This window comes from Eriocheir sinensis, chromosome 21 (assembly GCF_024679095.1).
Source record: "Eriocheir sinensis breed Jianghai 21 chromosome 21, ASM2467909v1, whole genome shotgun sequence".
NCBI classification, from domain to species: domain Eukaryota; kingdom Metazoa; phylum Arthropoda; class Malacostraca; order Decapoda; family Varunidae; genus Eriocheir; species Eriocheir sinensis.
This window is the reverse complement of record NC_066529.1, coordinates 2,638,005-2,662,126: the sequence shown is the minus strand read 5'-3', so window position 1 is coordinate 2,662,126 and position 24,122 is coordinate 2,638,005. Positions and strand designations below refer to the sequence as shown.

The 24,122-nt window shown below is 41.4% G+C and overlaps 1 protein-coding gene across 6 annotated transcripts; it reads right to left on the bottom strand.

Annotated features, from left to right (window-relative positions):
• Positions 1 to 23,701, bottom strand: LOC127001511 (TATA box-binding protein-like 1). Of its 6 annotated transcripts, none has more exons than XM_050866111.1 (8): positions 23,490 to 23,537; positions 19,092 to 19,185; positions 8,815 to 8,930; positions 6,844 to 6,972; positions 5,609 to 5,681; positions 4,991 to 5,168; positions 4,131 to 4,225; positions 1 to 3,505 (listed from the first exon to the last, which is right to left on the bottom strand). In XM_050866111.1, the coding sequence occupies exons 1-8, from the start codon at positions 23,520 to 23,522 to the stop codon at positions 3,306 to 3,308; spliced, it is 918 nt and encodes a 305-aa protein (XP_050722068.1). In that variant the 5' UTR covers positions 23,523 to 23,537; the 3' UTR covers positions 1 to 3,305. The 6 variants fall into 6 exon arrangements, with proteins under 6 accessions (XP_050722068.1, XP_050722067.1, XP_050722069.1 ...); XM_050866110.1 differs by lacking the exon at positions 23,490 to 23,537 and adding an exon at positions 19,381 to 19,428 and having other exon boundaries at positions 19,092 to 19,329; XM_050866112.1 differs by lacking the exons at positions 19,092 to 19,185; positions 23,490 to 23,537 and adding exons at positions 10,280 to 10,397; positions 14,588 to 14,728.
• Between the last annotated feature and the right edge of the window lie 421 nt (positions 23,702 to 24,122).

The window sequence follows — 24,122 nt, the reverse complement described above, 5'->3', positions numbered from 1 at the left end:
TAAAGGCCATTTTTGTATTGCTCTCTTTCTAGCTGTTAAGTAATACATTAATGTTAGCAGGAGTGAACAATCTTTCATATTTCCAAACAGAATATTGCATACAAAATTTCAACATACACTGGCATCAACATTTGTAAACTCTGAATCAGTAATACATAAGAGCCCAAGCTGAGGCGTGAAAATTTGCCACTAAGTTGGTTCTGAAATGATGAGCCTACACTTGATAATTATTGTTCCATTAATACACTTCAAAAAATACTGCCACAATACCAGTGGTGTGAGACTCTGGCCTGGAGATAATAAACCTACAATACACTTTGATGCTGGAGACTTACTTATCTTACGGTACACGGACAAACACAGAGCGGCACACTCGGGCTTCCCTACACCCTTCGCTTCTTTCTTCAGGCCTTCTGGGAGACGCAATGACACAAACTCACCAGAAAAACGGGTCCTTTGGTGAACTTCCTTAATTCCTAAGTAATAAAGCTGCTTTGCACTTGCTGCAGGAGTGCTTCACTGTAGCACTGTTCACAGACGGTACACGAACACTGTCGCTTCTAGTAACTCGTGAATCAGGATAAACCGTCCATCCTTCCCATGCATCACACTAGTTCACACTGCCATTACTCAACCCTTGTCTCTCCTCCACACACTACTGCCTTACTGAGTACTATATACACATGCTAGAAGAATGTCAGAAAGCAACACAACATGAAGATAATGCCAATAGATGTAAAATGTTTCAACACAGGCAGCCAAAATGGAGTTGGAAATACTGCAGCAGGAGTCATAAATAACAGATACAACACTAACAATATCTTGGATATTCTAGAACAATGCAGAACAGTCCCTCTAACAAGGAACTCAATTAAAAGTAGTTAATATAAACACTGATGTAATCAGTAATTTGCTCCTTCATTAAAGAAGCAAAAATCTACCTGGAGTTCTTTATGTACATTTTGGTAAAAATCATGACTTTTCTCATAATAATAATAATAATAATAATAATAATGATGATATTAAATGCAGTTCTGTCAGTGATGCCGGAATCATTACTTACTAACAACTGCTAGACTTTGACTACAAATTATGAAATTAGGAGAAAAAGGAATATCAGCTTTTGCAGCCAGAACAAAATCTTCAAGCATGGTCAGGCTTCAAAATAATGCTCCCATCAAAGAACAGTCTAGTCTGGCAAACTGATTCTTTGCTCAAATTTGTCACGTTTGATTTTGTTGGTTGCAGGACATCCTTTTGAAGAAAGAACATAAGTAGTATTGTACTATACAAATTCACATACAAACTTTGTTCCCATTAGCCAAATCTAGAGCAGTGTCAGTGGAGCAGTGCAATATAACACGCACTACTCACAGGCACTGGAAGCACGCAGACAGCCATACTCCAAGAGCAATAAATTTGTGCTAAACAAATGACCCACTGACTGATTTCTCTGCACGTCAATCTGGCAGAGACAAGCTACGGTGGGAGTCAAGACGAGTCACTTTCCTTCCACCATCATCTCTGACCACTGGCAGATATGTTAAGTAACATAAAAATGCTTTGGCCTTGTAAGGGAGACAGCAGATTTACAGCATGTTTGGGGGATACCACTAGAAGAACATACACATGAGCATTATGATGTGATCGAATTACGATGGCTAAGCAAATCTTTTCGTAGTATTGTCGTCCAAGTAAATAAGTTTATAATCTGTTCAAATCAGATTAACTGTCAACATTTTCAGACAAAGTAGAATGTTTTCTTCTCCAGTGGGAAGATATTTAAATCATACTTGTACAATAGTAGTAGTTTTCTTTTATAACTAATTCCTATAAAGTTTAAAGATCACATGTTTTGTTATTTGCTTTACTATTAATTTTATTCCTATGTATAATGATGAGAAACATGATGCAGTAAACACAAACAATTGATTAAAAAGAAGATGACATGATTTAGTGAAAAACATATATATGAAAGAGAAATATCATGAGAAACAATGAAAATCAAGTGAGACAATGGAGATGTCAACACAACAAACTAATGTGAAATACAAATGACAACTCAGGAGAGAGAGGATTCTTAAGAGGTCCAAGACAGGTCACGCAGACACCATCGTTCTTCCTTAGATCTGTGTACTTCCAGTTTCACAGTGCCACCTCCATCCCAGACTGTGACATAAGGACTGTTGAAGGCACAAGTTACTTATTGGTATAAATAGTATATGAACATCATCTAATTGTTAATTTTTAATGTCCAAATAAACCACTATAAAATCCTGTATTGCTGCACACTTGACCTCTAGCTGCTGTGATCCATATTTTGTCACCATGGAGTACCACTACTTAAGTGACGGCTGTGTTTAACCGAGAAGTCTTGAGAATGGTCCGGCTTTCTGATATGCTCAGTCCAAGCAGTGATATACAAGTGGAAAGTTCAAATGGCTGAGAGGACCACAGCACCTGTGACCTCTGTATTTTCATGCTGGGTTTATTTCCTCGACAAGGAGTGTTTTTGGCAGGCAGGCACAAAAGTTACATGGGAAAGTGTTTTGGCTGTATAGTTTTCGACTGGCCTGGTAATTCGGATGAAGTGTTTCCACATTCTAATGTGATTTTAACACAAACTGTAGTTACTGTTGCACCACTCCAGTTCAGGACTAGCTGCACAAACCACTTTTTTTTTTTACATTAAAATTACTTGGTCAAAGTTGTTTAAATTTCTTTCTTTTCTGAATAACCAAAATTGGGCAGATGATTTATGGAGTCTGAGTTGCGGGATGAAGACACAGTAGTTCAGTCAAGCTCAAACTAATAGCTAAGAAGATGGTACTAGGAAACGGTAGGTAGGAAATGCTTACAATACCTTGACATCAAAATCACATGATACACGGTGGGGAGTTTCAACTTGATTCATGTTGCAAATAATGGGACAATGTGCAGCTTGAGGTTGATATGAATGAAGACAGTGAGCATGTGTGTCTGTGTGTGTGTCTGTGTGTGTGTGTGTGTGTGTGTGTGTGTGTGTGTGTTCAGAGGTTTCAGGAGCATTCATTCAGTTGAGACACATTAAATAGTACCTTGTGCACCAGACACATCAAGAATATACCTTGAGAAAATATGAGAACATGTCTTTGGGAATGGTAAAATGGATGTCTAATTATAAGTAAAAAAAAAAATAAAAAATAAAAATAAAAAATAAAAAAAAATGCAGGGAGGGGGGGGAGTATGTAATATTACAAAAAATCTCACAAAACCTTTTCAACATGGCTTCTTGTATACTCTGTAATGGACTCCTAAACTTAACATTAAATCTGTTCCCAACACTCCTCAATCTCCGAGGATGACAGGTCTTCTTCCAATTCGTCAAAGTTGAGTATTGGGTACTGCTTTCTGGCCTGGTTCCGCCGGTACTCTGCCATCTCCTCCTCGGACCGGGCCTTCCCAAACTCTCGCACCAGAGGGTATATGTGCTCAATGGCATTCTGAACATTGGCAATGCTGGGAGCTGCAAAGAGGAGGTTGCATCAAGGGGCCGTATTAAAAGTCGAAGCCAAGAAGTTTCAGGTCCCTAAAGAGTTTCCTTTAGGGCTGTATTACAAGTTGAATATGAGAAGTTTCGGGTCCCCACAGAGTTCAGTTTAGGGGCTGTATTACAAGTCGAATCCAAGAAGTTTTGGGTCCCTAAAAATGTATTCATCCTGAACTCTGTAGGGACCCAAAACTTCTCAGATTTGACTTGTAATTCGGCCCCTAAACCAAATTCTGTAGGGACCCGATACTTCTCGGATTCGACTTGTAATACGACCCAAGATGTTGTCTCAATAAGGGCAATAGTGTGTCTTGTAACAAACTTTGACATCACAACTCATAACTTCAATTGTATTTTGCTTTAGTTTCAGGTGAGTTATGTAAGTCAATAACTTCCCCAAAACCTTACCACCACTATAATTATTTCTTCCACTTAGAAAAATGATGATGATATTGGTAATTTACTTAAGAGAATACTGAAACCTTATGTTGACTTTTCTAAAATCTACATCATGGACTATTACTACATTTTATATCTCCCTGAAACATAAAAAAAAATTAAGGCTTGTTTCAGATAAGATCAGCTCACACAAATTACTGACCTGTCACAGTAATGCTCCCTGTGCTAAATATCTTGAGCGTGGCCTTTGGGTGTTCGATTCGATATGTGACCCCGGGATGCAGCTCAGGCTCATAGCTGTTGGAAAACGGTTTGTCATCAGCCATCTTGACGCAATGTGCCCACTCATTCTATTATCACTAGTTCCGAAGCTAAGATTATTTTCTTTCTTTCTTTACAACAAAAGATGCAGCTCAAGGGCAACAAAAAGAAGGTGTCCTGAAACGTACTGAAAGGGCTAGGACACCCCTTTCAGTACGGTGACCCCAACGTCGCTGTCACCTCATGGAAAGGTTGATCCTCTTCTAAACCTCTTAATCCTCTTCCATTTCCTCTTATTAATCCTCTTCTAAACCTCTTAAGAGGAAATGGAAGAGGATTAAGAGGAATTTAGAGGAGGACTGAGAGATTTAGAAAAGGATTAATTCTCTTCCATTTCCTCTTGACCCTTTCCATACTGTGATGCTGATGTCTGTGTCACGGATGGAAAGGGTTAATCCTCTTCCATTTCCTCTTAACCCTTTCCATACTGTGACACCGATGTCTGTGTCACCATATTGAAAGGGTTAAAAAAAGCCTGTTAATCATTGCTCCTGTAAAAGCTTAAGTAAAGAGTGGCCAAAAGAGGTCAATTTCAGGTGGAGAGGTGTCTTGACTCTCTCCTCTCAAAAGATATATATAAATATTAGTAATGAAACTCGGGACTGTTTCTATCCTATCGCTAGACTTGAAATCGCTAGTTAGAAAAATGCTAGTTGCGGGGCCCCACTGTGAATTGAAAAATAATCAATTGTCCTATAATAGATTCTGAGACAAAGGTCAAAAAGACTCAAGTGCCCTTACCTTGCTGCGTCTCTGTGTTTTTGTGAAAAGGGAGTTATTTTTATTGCGAATGGTAAACTGCAGGTGCCTAAGACATTTACTACCCGGAAATTTCTAAACTTGACATTATAACCCATTTTCTGCACACAGCGGGCAATGCGGCGGCCTGCTAGCCTCGCCTGGCCCTCCGAGGTTGAGCCTGAAAGAAATAGAAAAGGTGTCGGCAAATCTGCTTTATTACACACAATAGTTAACCCATTTCAAATAGTCTGTTGGGCGTTCGATTCTGCGGATTCTTTCCTCCCCTCTGCTCTGCCACACAGTCCCAACACCTATTTTTCCCTCTCATATGTTAGGTACAGGTGACATATGAGAGGAAGGGATAGGTGTTGGGACTGTGTGGCAGAGCATATGGAAACACTCCCAGTGAATGCCAAATCCGTGCCAACCGCAGCGGACGGGTTAAATACTGACAAGGCCAAGTAATGTTAAGCCCTCCTAGATCTCCACATGGATGAATAGATCACAATATTTCATGCAGTAGTCCTCCTTACAAATGGACTTCAATTTCTGACAGAGAGCAAGAGGCAAAGCAAGGAAGAAAGGAAGGAAACAGAAAAGAACATCACGCGGTCATACCTGTGCAAGTTATTTTACCCGACGACCATATGGAGGCTGTGGTGGGAGGTTTGCGCAGCTTCATCGTCAACACCTGAAAATGAGACACCATGTTGAGCACTGTGCCAGACATAATGCATGATGCTTATTCATACCGAGTCTTGAGTACTTAAAAGAATGCTTCGGTATGCAGCCAAACAGAATACACCAAACCAGGAGCGGGCAGCCTCCAGCCTATGAAGGTTAAGTGCCTGTCCTGCCACCCTGCTCAGCATTAACATTGCAACGCAGCCTGCGAAACCCATGGGGAAAAAAAAAAAAATCCTGCCAAACAGCATCTACTGTAAATTGTGGTGTATAAGTTGTCCAGGCATACAAGTTGACTTCAAGATTATCAGCTCAAAATTATGGGTTAGGCCTATACTTGACATATAAGTTGACCCCCAAAATATGGTAGGCTACTGGTAGGCTAGAACTTAGATGTGGCTAGGCTACATCACAGTATACAGTAACATGTCGCAAAAACATATAACATCACACCACTTATATAAAGATATGAACCTTTACTGTAGGGCCACCTCTTGTTTTCACTTGAAAAACAATGTTTGTTTTGTATAAAACAAATCATATTTATTTACTTTATTTCTGATATTTATGGGTTGGGGAATACAATCTAATACTGATAAAAAATCTTCTGTACCAGCAAGTTGTCTTGACCTAACCTAACCTAACCCCAGTTACTATAGGTCTTGACTCGGAAAATTCATATATATATGCTTCCTTACTAATGAGACATTTTATACAACAAAGTGAGGTCATTCTTTGTTGATTTATACCATAAGGTGCTGGCTATCATGTGTTTAAAGATACCCTAAACTTTCTGTTTTCTTTTTGTTAGGTTAAGTTTAGGGTATCTTCAAACACATGATAGTCAGCACCTGATGGTATAAATCAACAAAAAAAGACCTCACTTTGTTGCTTAAATTTATTTAATTAATAATTATATCAACCAAAATTGGTTTGGTTGTTAATACATGTGAAAATTTTGAAAATTCCCCAAAATTCCAGGAAACATTACCTGGAAAGTTTCTATTTATCTAGAAACTTTCCCATCCTTTGCAACCCTAGAAAGCAAACATGAATTTACTGTGTATATCAGTATTATGACTGGGTTATAGTTGGATTTGGACATTATCTTTAAACATTTGATAGGCAGCAACTTGAAGCAGTGAGAGCTCATGCACAAGCCTACTTACCCCATTTTCCCTACGCAATTCTACGTTGTTCCCGTGTAGTGCTAGATGGTGCAGATCTAGGTGACATGCTACAGAGAAGGAGGACACAACGTTGTTGATGATGATGTCAAGGACTGGTTCAGGATCCTTCTGCAAAAGTAAAATCAAGCCTAATTAAGCCATATAAATTTATAGTCACAAAATTAATATACTAACCCCACCAAATTAATAACATAACCCCGGTCGGTTGTGGCTGTTCAGGCGAGTTTTGCCGAAACTTTAAAAAAAAATTGATGTGTATTTGAGCTTCCAGTGAACTTTTACGTAATGAGAATTTGAGACAGAAAGGAACACGGGGGTTAAGATTTTGTTTTGTTTGTAGCTTGTGTTGTCAATACAGAAGTAGCACAACTGAGCATTTTACCTCATAATTACTGAGATAAAATCAATGTAAATCAGTAACAAAGAACTCTACTTTTTATAAAACATATTCTCTATAATACATGGAGATGGAATCTGAGTACCAAATACATTTCCTTCTTATAAACTCACAAATGAGCTACTTTTTTACACGAGAAAAAACTGGGATTTATTGCTTTGGGACTGATGGGACTCTTCTTTTTTTACTGGTCAGTTCCAAGGCAAATTTAGAAAGATGCACAATGAACTGCTCTACTGCTGTTTATGCAAGCAAAGGACAGTAAACGTAGCCGAAAGAGAAGGCCAGTTTTGGTAAGGTGTCTAGATACTCCCTTCTTGAAAGTGTTCATGTTGTAGGATGAAGATGATAGACGAAGCAAGGATGTTCCAGAGTTTATCAGCGACTCTGACTAACTTGAGTACAGCAGAGCATACAATATAATCTTATATGGCCCTGGAGTAATCTTGTGCAGTGGGGTGGCAACAGTGAGGTGGCGGCAACAGTGAGGGTGGTGGTGCTTATCAACAAAGCACCACAAAGAAATATATGCGGTGCGACAAACATGTTGGAAAAGCTAGTTTCAGGTCAATAAGTTATGAGTTGCATCTGGTGCCCACAAATATAAACTATCAGCGAATGAGAAATTAATTTAACTTTTCACTGTGTCTAAATGATCAAAATACAAATCAGCCAATGAGAAGCACCATTCCTCTTGCCCTACGCCACTGAGGGAGGAGGAGGGACTCAGTCTTTGGCTCGGCACATGCTTGTCAGCGGCCTCCCACATGTCTTTTTATTTATTCTAAATTTTCACCACTTTTTGTTGTTGTTTTGTTTTGTTTGACTGACTGGCCAGACTGCTGCATGGAGTGTTTTATTATGGCCCTGATTCAATTTGTGTTATATGGATGGTAACCTTGTTATATAGTAAATGTGTCCTAAGCTTAGGTCCTGCGTTACAAGGAACTCATTAACACTTAGACAGCGGCAGTATTTTAAGAGCAGCTCCTCCCAAAATGAATGGTCTATATATAGTCACTGCCGACCTTGAACTGTAGCATAAATATAGTTACGCCGCATAACAGATGTTTTAACTATCGTTTATATATAGATTCTTCGGCAATCTGGAAGTGTTGTTATATTTCTGCCATACAAAACTGACTGACTGAATTTTGGACTGTCTAAATATAGTTCTACCGCCGTCTAAGGGTTAAAAAGAATGACTCTACATACAGGGTCTACTGTATAAGATCAGTCCTTACTTTCCCTACTACTACCCCTCCTTCAAGCCACTGAAGATGGTGGCAGTGTCCTCCAAAATCATCTGATATAATATACACTTTTCGTCTGCCAGTGTGGGATTTATTTACATTGACTCTGATCTTCAAAGTAAAATAAATATAATAAAAAAATGCAAGTTAACCTAAGTGCAAAAATCTGAAATGCACTGATTACCATCAACACTTTCCTTGATCTGAAATGCAATATATAATTCCTGAGATAGCTATTTTTTAGTCCAGACATTTACTGAGAACTTTTGAAGAAACTAAGGAACTATTGGACATACTCACCACTTCTATCTCCTCCTTGATCACCTTTTCTTCCTCCATACCTGCCGAGACTTGCTCCTGTTCACCCATTTGGGACTGATTAATTATTGACCTTGTGTTATCCCCTGAGGCACCTTCTGTAGGGAGGGAGATAAAAACAGGTGTCATAATGTTTTTGAGGATGCCACTACTACTACTACTACTACTTTTACTGCTACTACTACCACTACTGCTACTTCGACTACTACTACTAATAATAATAATAATGGGTGTATTGAGGTGTGTGTATTCCCAACTACTTTCTTCTTCAACACTAAGGTGGTTCAGGTGCCATTCTATTTTCTGTCACGTCACCCGAGACATCCAGTTTTGCAATATATCAGAAAACATAAAGAAGTGAAGTTAAATTAGGCACCAACCCTGTCCACTAAATAGGTAACAATATATCAGTCAAATTAAAACTGTAACCAAGGGAGTTGAGTGGCATGAATGGTGCAGGGTGTCATCAGTTAACCCTTAGACAGCGGCAGTATTTGAAGAGTAGCTCCCCGCAAAATGAATGATCTATATACAGTCACTCCCGACCCAAGGACCATAGCATGAATATAGTTACGCCGCATGATGGATGTTTTAATTATTGTCTACATATAGATTCTACCGCAATCTGGAAGTGTTGTTATACTTCTGCCATACAAAACTGACACTGAATTTTGGACTGTCTGTATAGAGTTCCACCACCGTCTAAGGGTTGAAGTGAAGTTTCGTCTTGTTGATTCCGGGTAACTACTTTTTCCTGCAATGCTCGTTACCTTCTCGTCTCAAATTCATTCAAAATGGCAATGGCGACTAAATTCTTCAACATAATTTGTTCAAGACAGTATGGTACAGATAGTACAGTAACCCCTCACTTTTATGGACCCCGATATAACAAATTTTGCCTTTAACAAACCTATCGCATTTCCAGTATGAGCGAGGATTTACTGAAAGCTCAAGAATTGTGGGGTTATGTTCACTGGTGGGTGGCCGAGTACATACATGCACGTCGATCAGCATAACATGAAATTATTGTTTTAATTTCCCTGTGTGGGTGTAGTATTTGTGATGAATGCATGTACATAAGTAAACAAACTTTCATCTGATACAACAAACAAACTTTGTTATATATGGAAGGGTTGAAAATAGCAAACTTTCGGCTCATATAACGAAGTCTGTTATATACCAAAAGTTCGGATCCCTTGGATATAATGGATTTTTTAATATAACATCATCCCTTTTCCCCTTATAAGTTCCTAAAGAGAGGGTTAACTAAAGTAACACCTTCTGTGAAATGGTAACAAACTGATCTACTGGAACAAAGAGCGAGAAATTATCAAGATATGACTGGAAGGGAACAGAAAATCATATTGGAAAGAAGTAAAAAATGAAAAATGCAGAAAATATCTCCCCAAGTAAAAAAACAAAACAAAGCATAAAAGAATTAACTAACCTCGGCCAAAAAAGGAAAATTCCCGGGGCCCTTCAAGAAAACTATCAGCCGTGTCATGTGACAGGCACACACGTGGCACGGCAAGCATGATCACCTCAAGGCTGAAAGGTACTGCGACCTTGTACAATGAAAATAAAAAGAAAATAAATCAATACTGGTTTTCTTTACATAATTGGGCTTTCTTAAAAAAAGAAGCTTCCACATGATTTCCATAGATATAGTTCAGGAAAGAATAAGTTTATGCCTCTATGAACCACTTCCCCATGAAAACCCTTGCAAACATGATTCTGGGCTAGAAGTATGATGAAATACAATCAGAGCCCTACCACTATGGGCAAAATTGAGGGAGGGGGTGCCAAGGGGAGCCCACCAGTGAAAAGAATTAATAAAGGCAACAAGTACTGAAGAGTGAGTATTGGTAGGCAAGGGATTGAGTGTGCCGAGAGGGAGTGCCAGAACTCGGAAGGCTGGATATACTTCTGCCATGGTCAACCCTTGAGGGAGGTTCCTGTGAGGGGTCAGGAGCAGAGATATAGCTTATGAGACTGGATCACAGCACTAAAAAAATTACATAATAGGGTGCAGATTGCTGCAACTAGGTGCCTCGTCTGAAAGTGACCTAACGGACCATAAATAATCTCTCAACCAAGGTATCTCAACGAGGAGCGGAATCTTAAATTTCATCAACGGTTAATGGTAAATGGTAAAACATGTGATCTTACTAGTCATGATGAGAGGATGTTGCTGCCACAGGGGAACAAACTAATACCCTTGTGGAACAAACAACACCCTTGGCAATGTACCCTGCCTGTAACAATCTATCTCATGCCCTAATGAACCTGGCTGACTTTTCTGGTCCTTATCACAATTACTATGTCCTTATATTCACAACAACTAACTTCACTAAATAGAGCAACCCAACTCCACCAAGTATACACTTGATCCTACCACATAAACTAAACTAACCATGGCAAATAATTTCCTGTTCTTGAACTCCCTGACTGACCTTATCATACAGAATATTAGCCTTCGAGCCAACTCAGGAAACCTAATTCAATTCATTAGTTTTTCCAACCGGTGAGATGGCATTATATTTATCTTTAATGGCAATTTAAACTAATAATAAAGACGAGTCATGTCAGTGTGGTGGTCTGGCCACTGACTAGACTAACATGGCAACTAATACAACCTAACCAATAGTAACCTAACCCCCCTCAACACCAAAGGAATGCAAAACCTTCACTCTTCAACAACAACCTAACGTGTAGTAACCTAACTCCGCTGAGCACCAAGGGAATGCAAAAATAACCAGTAAAATGTGACCCGAACAAACTAACAGATATACCAAGACAGAATCTAGTGCATAGTTTCATCCGAGAGATTTACATAACCTTCACCCTTCACCAACAACCTAACATGTAGTAACCAAACCTCTCGAACACCAAGGAAATGCAAAAATGACCAGCCAAATGTGACGTGAACAAACTAACAGATACTATACCGAGGTGGTCCAGTGCATATTTACACGGGAGATTCAGATCACTTTCACTCCTCACCAACAACCTAGCACCCCCTGAACACCAAAGAAATGCAAAAATAACCAGTAAAATGTGACCTGAACAAACTAATACACATACTAAAGAACCCAGTGCTTATATAATTTCACGAGATTTACGTGCCCTTCACTCGTCCCCCATAACCTTGTGTATAGTAACCTAACCTCGTCTGAACACCAAGGGAATGCAAAAATGACCAGTAAAATGTGACCTAAAAATACTAACACACATACCAAAGAACCCAGTACATAATTTCACTCGAGATTTACATAACCTTCACTCTTCACCAACAACCTAACGTATAGTAACCTAACCTCCCCGAACACCAAGGGAAAGTAAAAATAACCAGTAAAATGTGACCTTAAAATACTAACACACATACCAAAGAACCCGAAACATAATTACACGGGAGATTTACATAACCTTCGCTCTTCACCAACCCAACAACCTAACGTATAGTAACCTAACCTCCCCGAACACCAAGGGAATGCAAAAATGACCAGGAAAATGTGACGTGAACAAACTAACAGACATACCAAGGTGGCCCAGTGTATAATTTCACTTGAGATTTACATAACCTTCACTCTTCACCAACAACCTAACGTATAGTAACCTAACCTCCCCGAACACCAAGGGAATGCAAAAATAACCAGTAAAATGCAACCCGAACAAACTTACACATGTACCAAAGAAACCAGAGCATAATTTCACTGGAGATTTACATAACCTTCACTCTTCACCAACAACCTAACGTATAGTAACCCAACCTCCCCGAACACCAAGGGAATGCAAAAATAACCAGTAAAATGCAACCCGAACAAACTTACACACGTACCAAAGAAACCTGAGCATAATTTCACTGGAGATTTACATAACCTTCACTCTTCACCAACAACCTAACGTATAGCAACCTAACCTCCCCGAACACCAAGGAAATGCAAAAATAACCAGTAAAATGTGACCGTAACAAACTAACACACATACCAAAGAATCCAGAGTATAATTTCACTTGAGATTTACATAACCTTCACCTCACTCTTCCTATCATTCTACCTCACAAACTAATCATTCTAATCCCCCAAGCCGCAGGTGACAACAGGAGCCTCCCTCACCTAAAACACAAGGGGCATGCAACCTAAAAAATGACTTGCAACCTAAAAATATGACTTGCAGGGGACAAATCCGATACACCACACGAGGGACCACCAAGGCCTAACGTTGACCTTTTAATCCCACTCTTGCAGCCTTGATCTAGATAATCCTCAAATAAGTGGGTTAAAGAGAGAATTACCCACCCCCATGACCCCACAGGTACACAATCCACACCTCACCTGTAAACTAATCACCCATGGCTAATAGTTTACTTTAATTACTTTTACTTTCAGGTGAGTCATGGTGGAGGTGAGGGACATGGATGAGCCACCAGTATAACCACATGTGACCTCTTATAGGCCAACACCTTTGCTTTACACCTGAAATTTGGCCAGGTGTGCCTAATTAACCCCCTGAGAGATGATTAATGCCTCAGGGACACTTGGACATAGCCTGAAAACCCACATGCATAGGACAGGTCACCAAAAAATGCTAATTATATGGATGCTGGTAAATTTAAGGCCCCCAGAGATGAAAGCAATGGAAAGCTGAATGATCAAGCTTCCATTACCTCATTTCCAGCACTAGTGGGAAGCAGGAATCACTAATGGTATTGTAATGAATAAACCACAACTTGCTAAGCCTTTCTCTCTCATCCATTATCTACACCCATTAAGGATAAATTGGATGCTGTAAGGACACTGAGATGAGGGATGCTTTATGATTACTGACTATTTATCTTTTATAATGGGCAGAAACAAAGGGTATTAAGAAATGGTAACTCCTGAGCATGACAGCACATGTTCCATTCAGACTTATTTCCTCCCTTTTTCCACCATTCCACAAACCCATGAAGCTCTGGGATAAGAGATGAGGAAGCCTTATAATAGGAAGCAACAATCACTGAGGGTATTAAACAAATGGTAAGGATAAAATTTCATCATGTTCCATTCAGACTTATTTCCTCCCTTTTTCCACCATTCCACAAACCCATGAAGCTCTGGGATATGAGATGAGGGAAGCTTACAAAGGGAGGGAAGCCTTATAATAGGAAGCAACAATCACTGAGGGTATTAAACAATGGTAAAGGATAAATTCACAAGCATGACAGCACATCTTCCATTCAGACTTATTTCCTCCCTTTTTCCACCATTCCACAAACCCATGAAGCTCTGGGATATGAGATGAGGGAAGCTTATAAAGGGAGGGAAGCCTTATCATAGGAAGCAACAATCACTGAGGGTATTAAACAATGGTAAAGGATAAATTCACAAGCATGATAGCACAACATCCTCCCCTGGGTCCCATTTCCTCCCTTATTCCAAGTGATGAGATGAGGGAAGCTTATGACCACTGACCCCCTTGTTAATATAATGGGAAGCAACAATCACTCAGGGAATTAAACAATGATAAAGGATAAATTCACAAGCATGATAGCACAACCACCTCCTCCCCTCAAGTGGTCCAATTTCCTCCATTGTTAGACCATTCCATGAGGTGAGATGAGGGAAGCTGATGACCATTGACCCCCTTGTTAATATAATGGGAAGCATCAATCACTCAGGGTATTAAGCAATGATAAAGGATAAATTCACAAGCATGATAGCACAACCTCCTCCCCTTATCCCCCATTTCCTCCCTTTTCCGCCATTCCACGCACCGCTGAAGCTCGGGGACATGAACCTCCCGCTGCACACCACCTCCATGCCTCAGCAGGTCATCCTCCTCCCCAAGAAAAGTGAAAAATACTCAGGGAGGAAGAGAGGGAGACGGCGGCTCCAAACTAGCATCTCCACCTCGTCCACAACAGGAGGAGGACACGTCCCTCAAACACGCCTTCCCATTGGCTCCCCGGCCCTGAACCCCTCGACCCCATTGGCTGCTTGTCCCTGAAACTCTGGACCCTATTGGCTGCTCTACCGGAGGACAACAATCATTCTGGGTTCTCATTGGGTGTTTAAGAGGAGCACAACTCGTGTCCTGAGGTTTTCATTGGCTGGGAATAGTGACTGAGGGCAACTTTCCGGGGTTTTGACTGGTTAATCTAATGCTCTTTGGCCAATCAGGGAAGCTCAACCCGTGTGTCTAAGTTTTCATTGGCTGGTAATAGTGACTGAGGGCAACTTCCCGGGGTTTTGATTGGCTCTCATGGTCCTCTTTGGCCAATCAGAGGAGCTCAATCTGTGTCCTGAGGTTTTCATTGGCTGGGAATACTGACTGAGGGCAACTTTCCGGGGTTTTGACTGGTTAATCTAATGCTCTTTGGCCAATCAGGGAAGCTCAACCCGTGTGTCTAAGTTTTCATTGGCTGGTAATGGTGAGTCAGGGCAACTTCCTGGGGTTTTGACTGGCTCTCATGGTGCTGTTTGGCCAATCAGGGAAGCTCAACCCGTGTGTCTAAGTTTTCATTGGCTGGTAATGGTGAGTCAGGTTAACTTCCTGGGGTTTTGACTGGCTCTCATGGTGCTGTTTGGCCAATCAGAGGAGCCCAACTTGTGTCCTGAGCTTTCATTGGCTGGTAATAGTGACTAAGGGCAACTTCCCGGGGTTTTGACTGGTTAATCTAATGCTCTTTGGCCAATCAGAGAAGCTCAACCCGTGTCCTGAGGTTTTCATCGGCTGGGAATAGTGAGTCAGGGCAACTTTCCGGGGTTTTAACTGGCTATCCCGGTGCTTTATGGCCAATCAAAGGGCCGGTAACATGTCCCTAAGTGCCTGTTGAGGGATAAAGCGGGGTTTTGATTGGCTAATGGGGAGAGGAAGACCCAAAGAGCAGCTGGCACACGGGAGATAAACGACACAGCACAGCGCCAATGAATGAAAGATTGGAGAGGAAGTGTGGGAGGAAGCGTGCAAAAAGAGACAGAGGAAGAGACCGTGAATGAGGTGTGGCCCGATTATTAAGTGATTCAAAGCAATGGGAGATAAAAGAAGAGCGAGATGACAGCATATATACCATGGGGACCACTTAGTCAGTTTTATGGTATAGGAAGTCTCATTATCTAATAGCACGGCAGTTTGTTTTTCATTCCTTCTCTCTCTTTTCTTATTCTCTTTCCCCTTTTTCTCCCCTTTCTCTTCTATTCCCTCTTTCATTCTCTCTTCTCTCCTCTTAATCCCTTTGTTTCTATACCCTCCACTATCATGTCTACAAAATGAGTCAGTCCTCCCTATTCTCTTTCCCTTATCCTCCTCTTTCTCCTTATCTCCTCTCCTCTTTCTCTTCTATTCCCTCTTTCATTCTCTCTTCTCTTAACCTCTTTGTGTCTATATTGTCCACTATCATGTCTAGAAAATGAGTCAGTCCTCCCTATTCTCTTTCCCTTCTCCTCTTTCTCTTTATCTCCTCTCCTCTTTCTCTTCTATTCCCTCTTTCATTCTCTCTTCTCTCCTCTTAACCCCTTTGTGTCTATACTGTCCACTATCATGTCTAGAAAATGAGTCAGTCCTCCCTATTCTCTTTCCCTTCTCCTCTTTCTCTTTATCTCCTCTCCTCTTTCTCTTCTATTCCCTCTTCCATTCTCTCTTCTCTCCTCTTAACCCCTTTGTGTCTATACCCTCCACTATCATGTCTAGAAAATGAGTCAGTCCTCCCTATTCTCTTTCCCTTCTCCTCCTCTTTCTCTTTATCTCCTCTCCTCTTTCTCTTCTATTCCCTCTTCCATTCTCTCTTCTCTCCTCTTAATCCCTTTGTTTCTATACCCTCCACTATCATGTCTAGAAAATGAGTCAGTCCTCCCTATTCTCTTTCCCTTCTCCTCCTCTTTCTCCTTATCTCCTCTCCTCTTTCTCTTCTATTCCCTCTTTCATTCTCTCTCCTCTTAACCCCTTTGTTTCTATACCCTCCACTATCATGTCTAGAAAATGAGTCAGTCCTCCCTATTCTCTTTCCCTTATCCTCCTCTTTCTCGTTATCTCCTCTCCTCTTTCTCTTCTATTCCCTCTTTCATTCTCTCTTCTCTCCTCTTAATCCCTTTGTGTCTATACCCTCCACTATCATGTCTAGAAAATGAGTCAGTCCTCCCTATTCTCTTTCCCTTATCTTCCTCTTTCTCTTTATCTCCTCTCCTCTTTCTCTTCTATTCCCTCTTTCATTCTCTCTTCTCTCCTCTTAACCCCTTTGTGTCTATACTGTCCACTATCATGTCTAGAAAATGAGTCAGTCCTCCCTATTCTCTTTCCCTTCTCCTCCTCTTTCTCTTTATCTCCTCTCCTCTTTCTCTTCTGTTCCCTCTTCCATTCTCTCTTCTCTCCTCTTAACCCCTTTGTGTCTATACCGTCCACTATCATGTCTAGAAAATGAGTCAGTCCTCCCTTGCGACATCCTGTGACATAGCCCGGCAGTCTGTTTTCAATCCCTTTCTCTATCGACCATTAATCCAGCTGAAAGGTTCTCTCTATAAATAAGTCTAGTGGAAAAGGTCTTAGATCGCGTGGGGGTTGTCTTTCACGGTGTCACTGGGGTTATATGGGAATAAAACCGCGTTGCACTGCACTAAGAGTTCCTATATAACAACACGCGTTACTCATACTCGTATATACATGCATGAAAGCGGCCTTCTGTTATCTTATATATGTCATCAGCATTGATAAAATTCTCTCTCTCTCTCTCTCTCTCTCTCTCTCTCTCTGCGGGTGTGGGTGTGGGTGTGAGCGAGGTGGCGCGGGGTGGAGCAATGCCCTAACTTGTCTGTGTTTTAAATCATCCTCAGTTCCTCACGCATCAGCAACACACGATACAGGCTCTCCCGCCACCTTCCTTCCTTGGCCTCCCTTTGCTGTAACATTACCACACACCTTTAATGGAATGGCGGAGAATTAAGGGAGGAAATGGGTCTAAGAGGAGGAGGAGGAGGAGGAGGAGGTGATAGCAATTGCATGGGGGTCTATCATTGCTTAATACCATGATTGACTGTTGCTTCCCATTATAAGGCTTCCCTGCCATTATCAGCTTCCCTCATCTCATGCACCAGAGACTCAGCGGTGCGTGGAATGGGGGGAAGGGGATGAAATGAGACCAAGTGGCGGAAGAGGTGCTATATCACGCATGGGATTTATCATTGCACACGTACACAGGGCGGTAAACACGGGGATGAAATCGATATACAAAGCTGGACAGGGAAACGGATAGAGGTGAAGCGGATGATGTGTCAGGTGGGATAAGGCTGGTGGGAGGGACACTCGGGCTTGTCAACAGGAGGGAGAGGATGCTATGGTCGATATTAAAAGACACTTTCACTTCTCACATCAGCTATTTCTAAAGGTCAAAGAGGGGATCAATCGGGTTATAATGTATGTTTCTTTAGGTTCATGGTACAGAAGAAGGGTCAGACTACCACCAGGGTCATAAAACTACTCCTGGATATGCCTACAACTCCTACGAAAGCCTCAGCAAATATGTGAACTTGGGCGGCCCTATATGTTACAAAAATAGAGAAAATGATGTCGATGTTATTATTGATCTACGTGTAAAACGGGGGAAAGTAGATAAGGACACAGACATACTATAGATTATCCTTGATCCATTCCTTACCTAATATGTTTCATTGTGGTATTCAAGGACAATGAAGCGTTAGTTGTGGTCATTGGGCGGACGAGAGAGAGAGAGAGAGAGAGAGAGAGAGAGAGAGAGAGAGAGAGAGAGAGAGAGAGAGGAAATGCTTGGGATAGAGTAACTGGAGTGACCGGGGGCTACACACACACACACACACACACACACACACACACAGAGAGAGAGAGAGAGAGAGAGAGAGAGAGAGAGAGAGAGAGAGAGAGAGAGAGAGAGAGAGAGAGAGAGAGAGAGAGAGAGAGAGAGAGATAACAATAACATGACTTCATAACATCCTTGCGACACCTTTTCCTGCATTAATACACCATAATCACCCCATCACCACCACCGCCACCCTCGTCTGCCTGCCTTTGCAATGAGGACACAGTAATTTCAGGTCATTTAGCATAACTTCACTGAAAACAAATTATGTGTTGTCTTAGAGGAGAGCAAGAGAGGATGAAATATTAAGTAAAGGAGAGAGATGAAGAAGAATGGAGGGATAGAGGAGGATAGCAATAAATAATAATAGGTAAATGAAAAATCAGATGACGGAAAATAAAATGAAAGGAAAAGAGAAGGAGAGATAGTTAATTTAAGGTGATGGTGGACAGACCTGTACAGCGTGTAGGTGATGACCCTTCAACAGCCTCCGTCACTTCGTTCCTCTTCTTCAGGATCGTGGTAATTAGGTAACAAGACATATCTGACTGGAGAGCAAGAGCCGTTATTGATTTCCCGCCCTCGAAGTCTTTAATAATCTTTGCTTTCGTTTCCTCGCCAATCGCTTCATACGGCCTCAGTCTGACAATCGCTTTTTTAGACTTTGAGGCCATGGTGAACAGTCTGGCAACCTTAGCAGTGGGTTTTGTAGACTTGGAGGCCATGGTGAACAGTCTGGCAACCTTAGCAGTGGGTTTTGTAGACTTGGAGGCCATGGTGAACAGATAAACTCAAAAACAGTGATGATAGCAAGACGATGTAAACACAGAGGCCGCTGCCGGACATAGAAGCCTGGAGTTACTGTAGACATATTTGATAGGTAAAAAGGATATACTAAGATAACTATAAAACAAGCTCAGTATAGTACGGTATAGATATAGTATAGTATTGATGCGATGGTTAAGATGTCACTGGATATCTGTAGAAGCGAGTGAGTTTCCAGATCCATTTTAATATTATGGGACCACTATAACGCATAATGACGTGGTCCGCCGCTGTCCTGAACGTCGATCGTCCCGTGATGCGTCAGTATAACTATTACATACGTGTTGTAGTATGTTTTTCTTTCATTGTCGTTTTCTCTTTCTTTGTTTCTTCTTCTTCTGCCAATGTCATTCGGTGTGTGTGTGTGTGTGTGTGTGTGTGTGTATGTGTGTCTGTGTGTGTGTGTGTGTGTGTGTGTGTGTGTGTGTGTGTGTGTGTACCTAGTTGTGAAATACAGGAAAAGAGGAGGTGTGTGTGTGTGTGCGTGTGTGTGTGTGTGTGTGTGTCTAGACCATTAGTAGACGGACAAGCAATTTTGGGGTCACTGACTTATAATCTAGTAACATAAAACAGCCAGCAGGACACATCAAAATTTACAGTTCGCTCTCCTCGTAGTCAACTGCGATCCCCATTATCAGCAGGATGTATAGGATGACTCGCCTAGTTGTCAGTGCCCGCGTGTATTCCCTGTGGCAGTGATGGAGTGTGTGCCGGGTGGAGGGGTGAGAGGTGGAGAGCAGGGTGGATGAGTTCGCTGACTCCTCTTCCTGAAAGTCTAATTATACAACCAGCCATAAATTTAACTCTCACTTACCCTTTTCCGTGCCTTGCGTTTTAATGTCAAAGGTTTTACTTTCGTTAATGCGTGAGATTAGTATGAAGTATGGATGGAAGGCGTTTGGTAATGAGATATATGGGTTATTGTTATAGTGAGGTTTAAGGCCATGGTACTATTGTGTTTCTAGATTAATTTTACTTGCAGGTTGGGTGTCTGGGGCAACGTTACCAGATTGTCGTACTTGGCGCATTGTTTTGCCGATTTCTGACCAAAAACTATCGGACCCACAAAGATAACGATATGCATTTATGATTATTGTTAAAATCAGTAATTATTGATGCTCCTTTTTGCAATATTTATGGGACAGAAACTGGAAAATACAATGTTATGCGTACGATAATCTGGTAACGTTGGTTTGGGGTCTGGTAATGGAAGTGTAGCCTTTTGGAACGTGAAAGAATTTGTTTTATACAGTCAAACGCGATTTTCATTTTTTTTTTTTTGCTGCAAATTTTTTCTGTTGTTTATAATACTAGTTCCTGTTGTCTATTCCGACCAGCGTTGCCAGATTATCGTATTCACCACATCGTCTTTATTACTTTTAAGCCTCAAACTCTCGTACCTACATAAATAACGATAGAAAATTGAAGTTAGCGTTAAAACTCCTATTTATTAATGTTTGTTTGTTTGTTTTTTGCATTCGTTATTGGTCAGAAACTACGGAAATGCAATGCTATGAGTACGATAACTTGGCAACGCTGATTCCGACCGCATCAGCATGTATTACGGGTGTCCATACTATGCACAGTATGGCAAGGGGTGCAGCCTCATTTAGCATGGATACGGAGTGGTCTACTGACTGACTGACTGGAATTCTAAGTGACGTACGTTGGCGTCAGGACTGAGGTCATTAGCACTGTATGGCTGGGGTCGTTGACTCCTGACTGGTGATCCACTTCATTGCCTCATTATACCGTGACACAGAGGAATGAGGAGCCGTGGGCTGCACACAGGCACGCGCGCTCACACCACCCCCGCTTTTGTAGCCATGGGGCGCCAATCAAGCTGAAATGAGCAACTAGAGAATCCCTGGAGTGCTTAACGAATGCTAATTATATATACGATGTAATAAGGGCATGTTGAGGAGTACCCTTCTCCCTTATTGTTGACCTGCAACAATAAACTATCAATCAATCAATCACACCTTCCCTAGACTTTCCCAGTGTTGAGTAAACGATAGCACTGAAAATTATATCAGCAAATTCTGTGGTGTGGAGTAAGAATTAATCCTGGAAGATTCTAAATGTGAAAGGGACTGATAGGACTGAGGTGATGAAAGGAGGAAAAAAGATAGGCAGTATATCTTTTCAGGGCCATGAAAACCCAACACATCCACTCAACTCCCTTTTTTTTTTTTTTTTTACAGTAAAGGAAACTGTTCAAGGGCAAAAAAAAAAAAATAAAAGAGGAAAGGAAACAATAATGAAAAAAAGCCCGCTACTCTATTCTACTCTATTCTTCCTTTCACCATCTCAGTCTCCTCAGTCCTAACTCCCTTTCACATTTACATTCTACTATGGACAATTCGAAGTATCCATAGTAGAATCTTAATGTGAAAGGGTGGTAAGTAAGGGAAGTATGATCTTACTCCACACCACAGAATTTACAGGTAATTTTCAGTGCTACCGTTTGCGTAACATTGGTAAAGTCTAGGTAGAGAAGGGGTGTCATACTTATTTTATTCAGTGCCTCTACCCTTACCAGAAGTGCGAGCGATGGAAGCAACCTTTTACTCTCGATAAATGTAAACATATTTTCTTTAGGTTTAATTAAGCTGCCTCAAAACCACTACTAGTGACTGATAATGATAGGAATTATAATATAAATATCGATAAGAGAAAGACATTTGTTTTAGTTAACCATAAAAGCTATTTTCTAAGATGCCTCAACGTAGAGAATCTTATATTGACGGTAGTAGAGGGATAACTAAAGTTTTATTAGGGGAGAAATCTTTGAATGCAGAACGAAGAATGGCCTACCCAGCACCTTAAACACCGAAGAAGAAGAGGGGCGTAAGCTGCTGGTATATAAGCGTTCAATGAAAGTGAGATTAAATTAGTCCATTTTCCTATTTTCAACTTCCGTATATACTTTGTTAATCATGAATGGCAGGAAAAACATGAATGTGTTTAGATGGATTTTTTAAATCTGTGGCAACCCGGATAACAGTCCTGCCCTGTCTCCCGGGATAATAGTTTCTTACACACCATAGGCTCAAGGGCCAAAGCGACGGAGATGAGCATTGAGGCCACAAGCAGCTATTTACTTTACCATTCGACGCAGATTATTAACACTCGACGGTAGTGTGTGTGTGTGTGTGTGTGTGTGTGTGTGTGTGTGTGTGTGTGTTCATCAGTGACCTTTACCCTCCACTTCCTCCATTTCTCTTATCTCTTAATCATTCCTTCGTTCTCTTTACATCCGACTCCCCTCAGTCTCTTATCTTTCACTTCCTCCATCTCCCTTATCTCCCACTCCTGCAGCCCCTTCATATCTCCTATTTCCTTAACATATCTATTACTTTTGTCTCCCACCCTTTTTCCTTTAAGTATATTTTCCTGAGTTTCATTATTCTTTTCCTTCTTCCATTCCTCTACTTGCCCCCTGCCGTTTCCTCTTTCCCTCCTACAAATCATCACATTTCAGTAAGTTTTACTAATAATCAATACTACATACGCATTTGCGGGTACAGTTGACAGTCGGGTTGCTCCTTGCGGTTGGTCAAGGTGTGAGACATCATGGCAACGGCAGCGTGAACAACGTCGTATTTCCCTTCTTACTACCACCTCGCTAGCCTACTGTCCCTCTCTTCTCCCTGCTCAAACCCTGCGCCAGATGACCCTCCGGCAGGCGCTCCGAGTCAGCATTTCACTCATCTCGCCCATGTCGTGTCCAGGGTGTGTGTCGTATCTTACCGCTGTCTCGACACTTTTGGCCGTGTACATCTGGCGTCACTACCGCCTCGCACCGCTTTGCTCGAATATCCCGACATAATCCACATAATCCCTACTACAGTAACCCTATACCGGCATAATCCACATAATCCCCACATACATAAGCACCACAATAATCAACCCTTCTCCGAGGAGCTGGGACCGCGACTACACACTAGGACCACAAAACAGACCATGAAAATTCCAGCGTTATATCTATTTATCTATCTACACACACACACACACACACACTTACCTCCAGGCAGAGCAAGGGAGGGAACTGCTCCATCCTTCAGAACTCTCTGTGTTTTGGGTGTTTCAATTCCGAGGAGGCGGCTTTTCAAATCGTCCCTGTAATCACTGTCACGAAAATGCACTGAACACATCACAGCATTGTCAGTATTTATCCTGTCAGCGCGGCCACACACATAAATCCATTTGTTTCTGATCTCTTCATTTCTGGGGAACCGAAAGTAACGAATGGCTAAGCCTATTGTGTTTGCTTTTCTGTTAAAGCACCCAAACACTGCACAGTTATTTGGCATATTTTCAAAAATATAAACTGCCAATCATGAACAGTCCACAAGTAAACGTGTATGTGCTCTCAGTTCAGTGAGAAAGCTGTGAGGGACTGAGGTTCAAGGTCGATGGGGGCCCGGATGACGCTGTCCTGCCCCAGGCCCCACCCACATGCGCAGCTCCTACACGTCGCCAGACCACTATTGATCCGGAGTGTCCTGTACCTTCCATGGCTTACGCTTTACATTTCTTGTTTTTTTTCTTTCATTCCTTTTGAAAATTGGGTATGGGTGGTGTCGCCATGGCTAGGTGCCCAGCATTCCGTACCACTCCCTTATTCTTCTCAGCCGCAGTGGCACCGCGTGCAACT

What these genes read in the sequence shown, in the direction of transcription:
- LOC127001511 (XM_050866107.1), bottom strand. Translation starts at nt 19,413, where the DNA reads ATGGCCTCCAAGTCTACAAAACCCACTGCTAAGGTTGCCAGACTGTTC. An exon ending in TCAAGGAGGAGATAGAAGTG is followed by an intron (nt 6,973 to 8,814) that starts GTGAGTATGTCC and finishes TTACTTTTGCAG; the next exon opens with AAGGATCCTGAACCAGTCCT. An exon ending in AAACACAGAGACGCAGCAAG is followed by an intron (nt 4,226 to 4,990) that starts GTAAGGGCACTT and finishes GTTTTCCAACAG; the next exon opens with CTATGAGCCTGAGCTGCATC.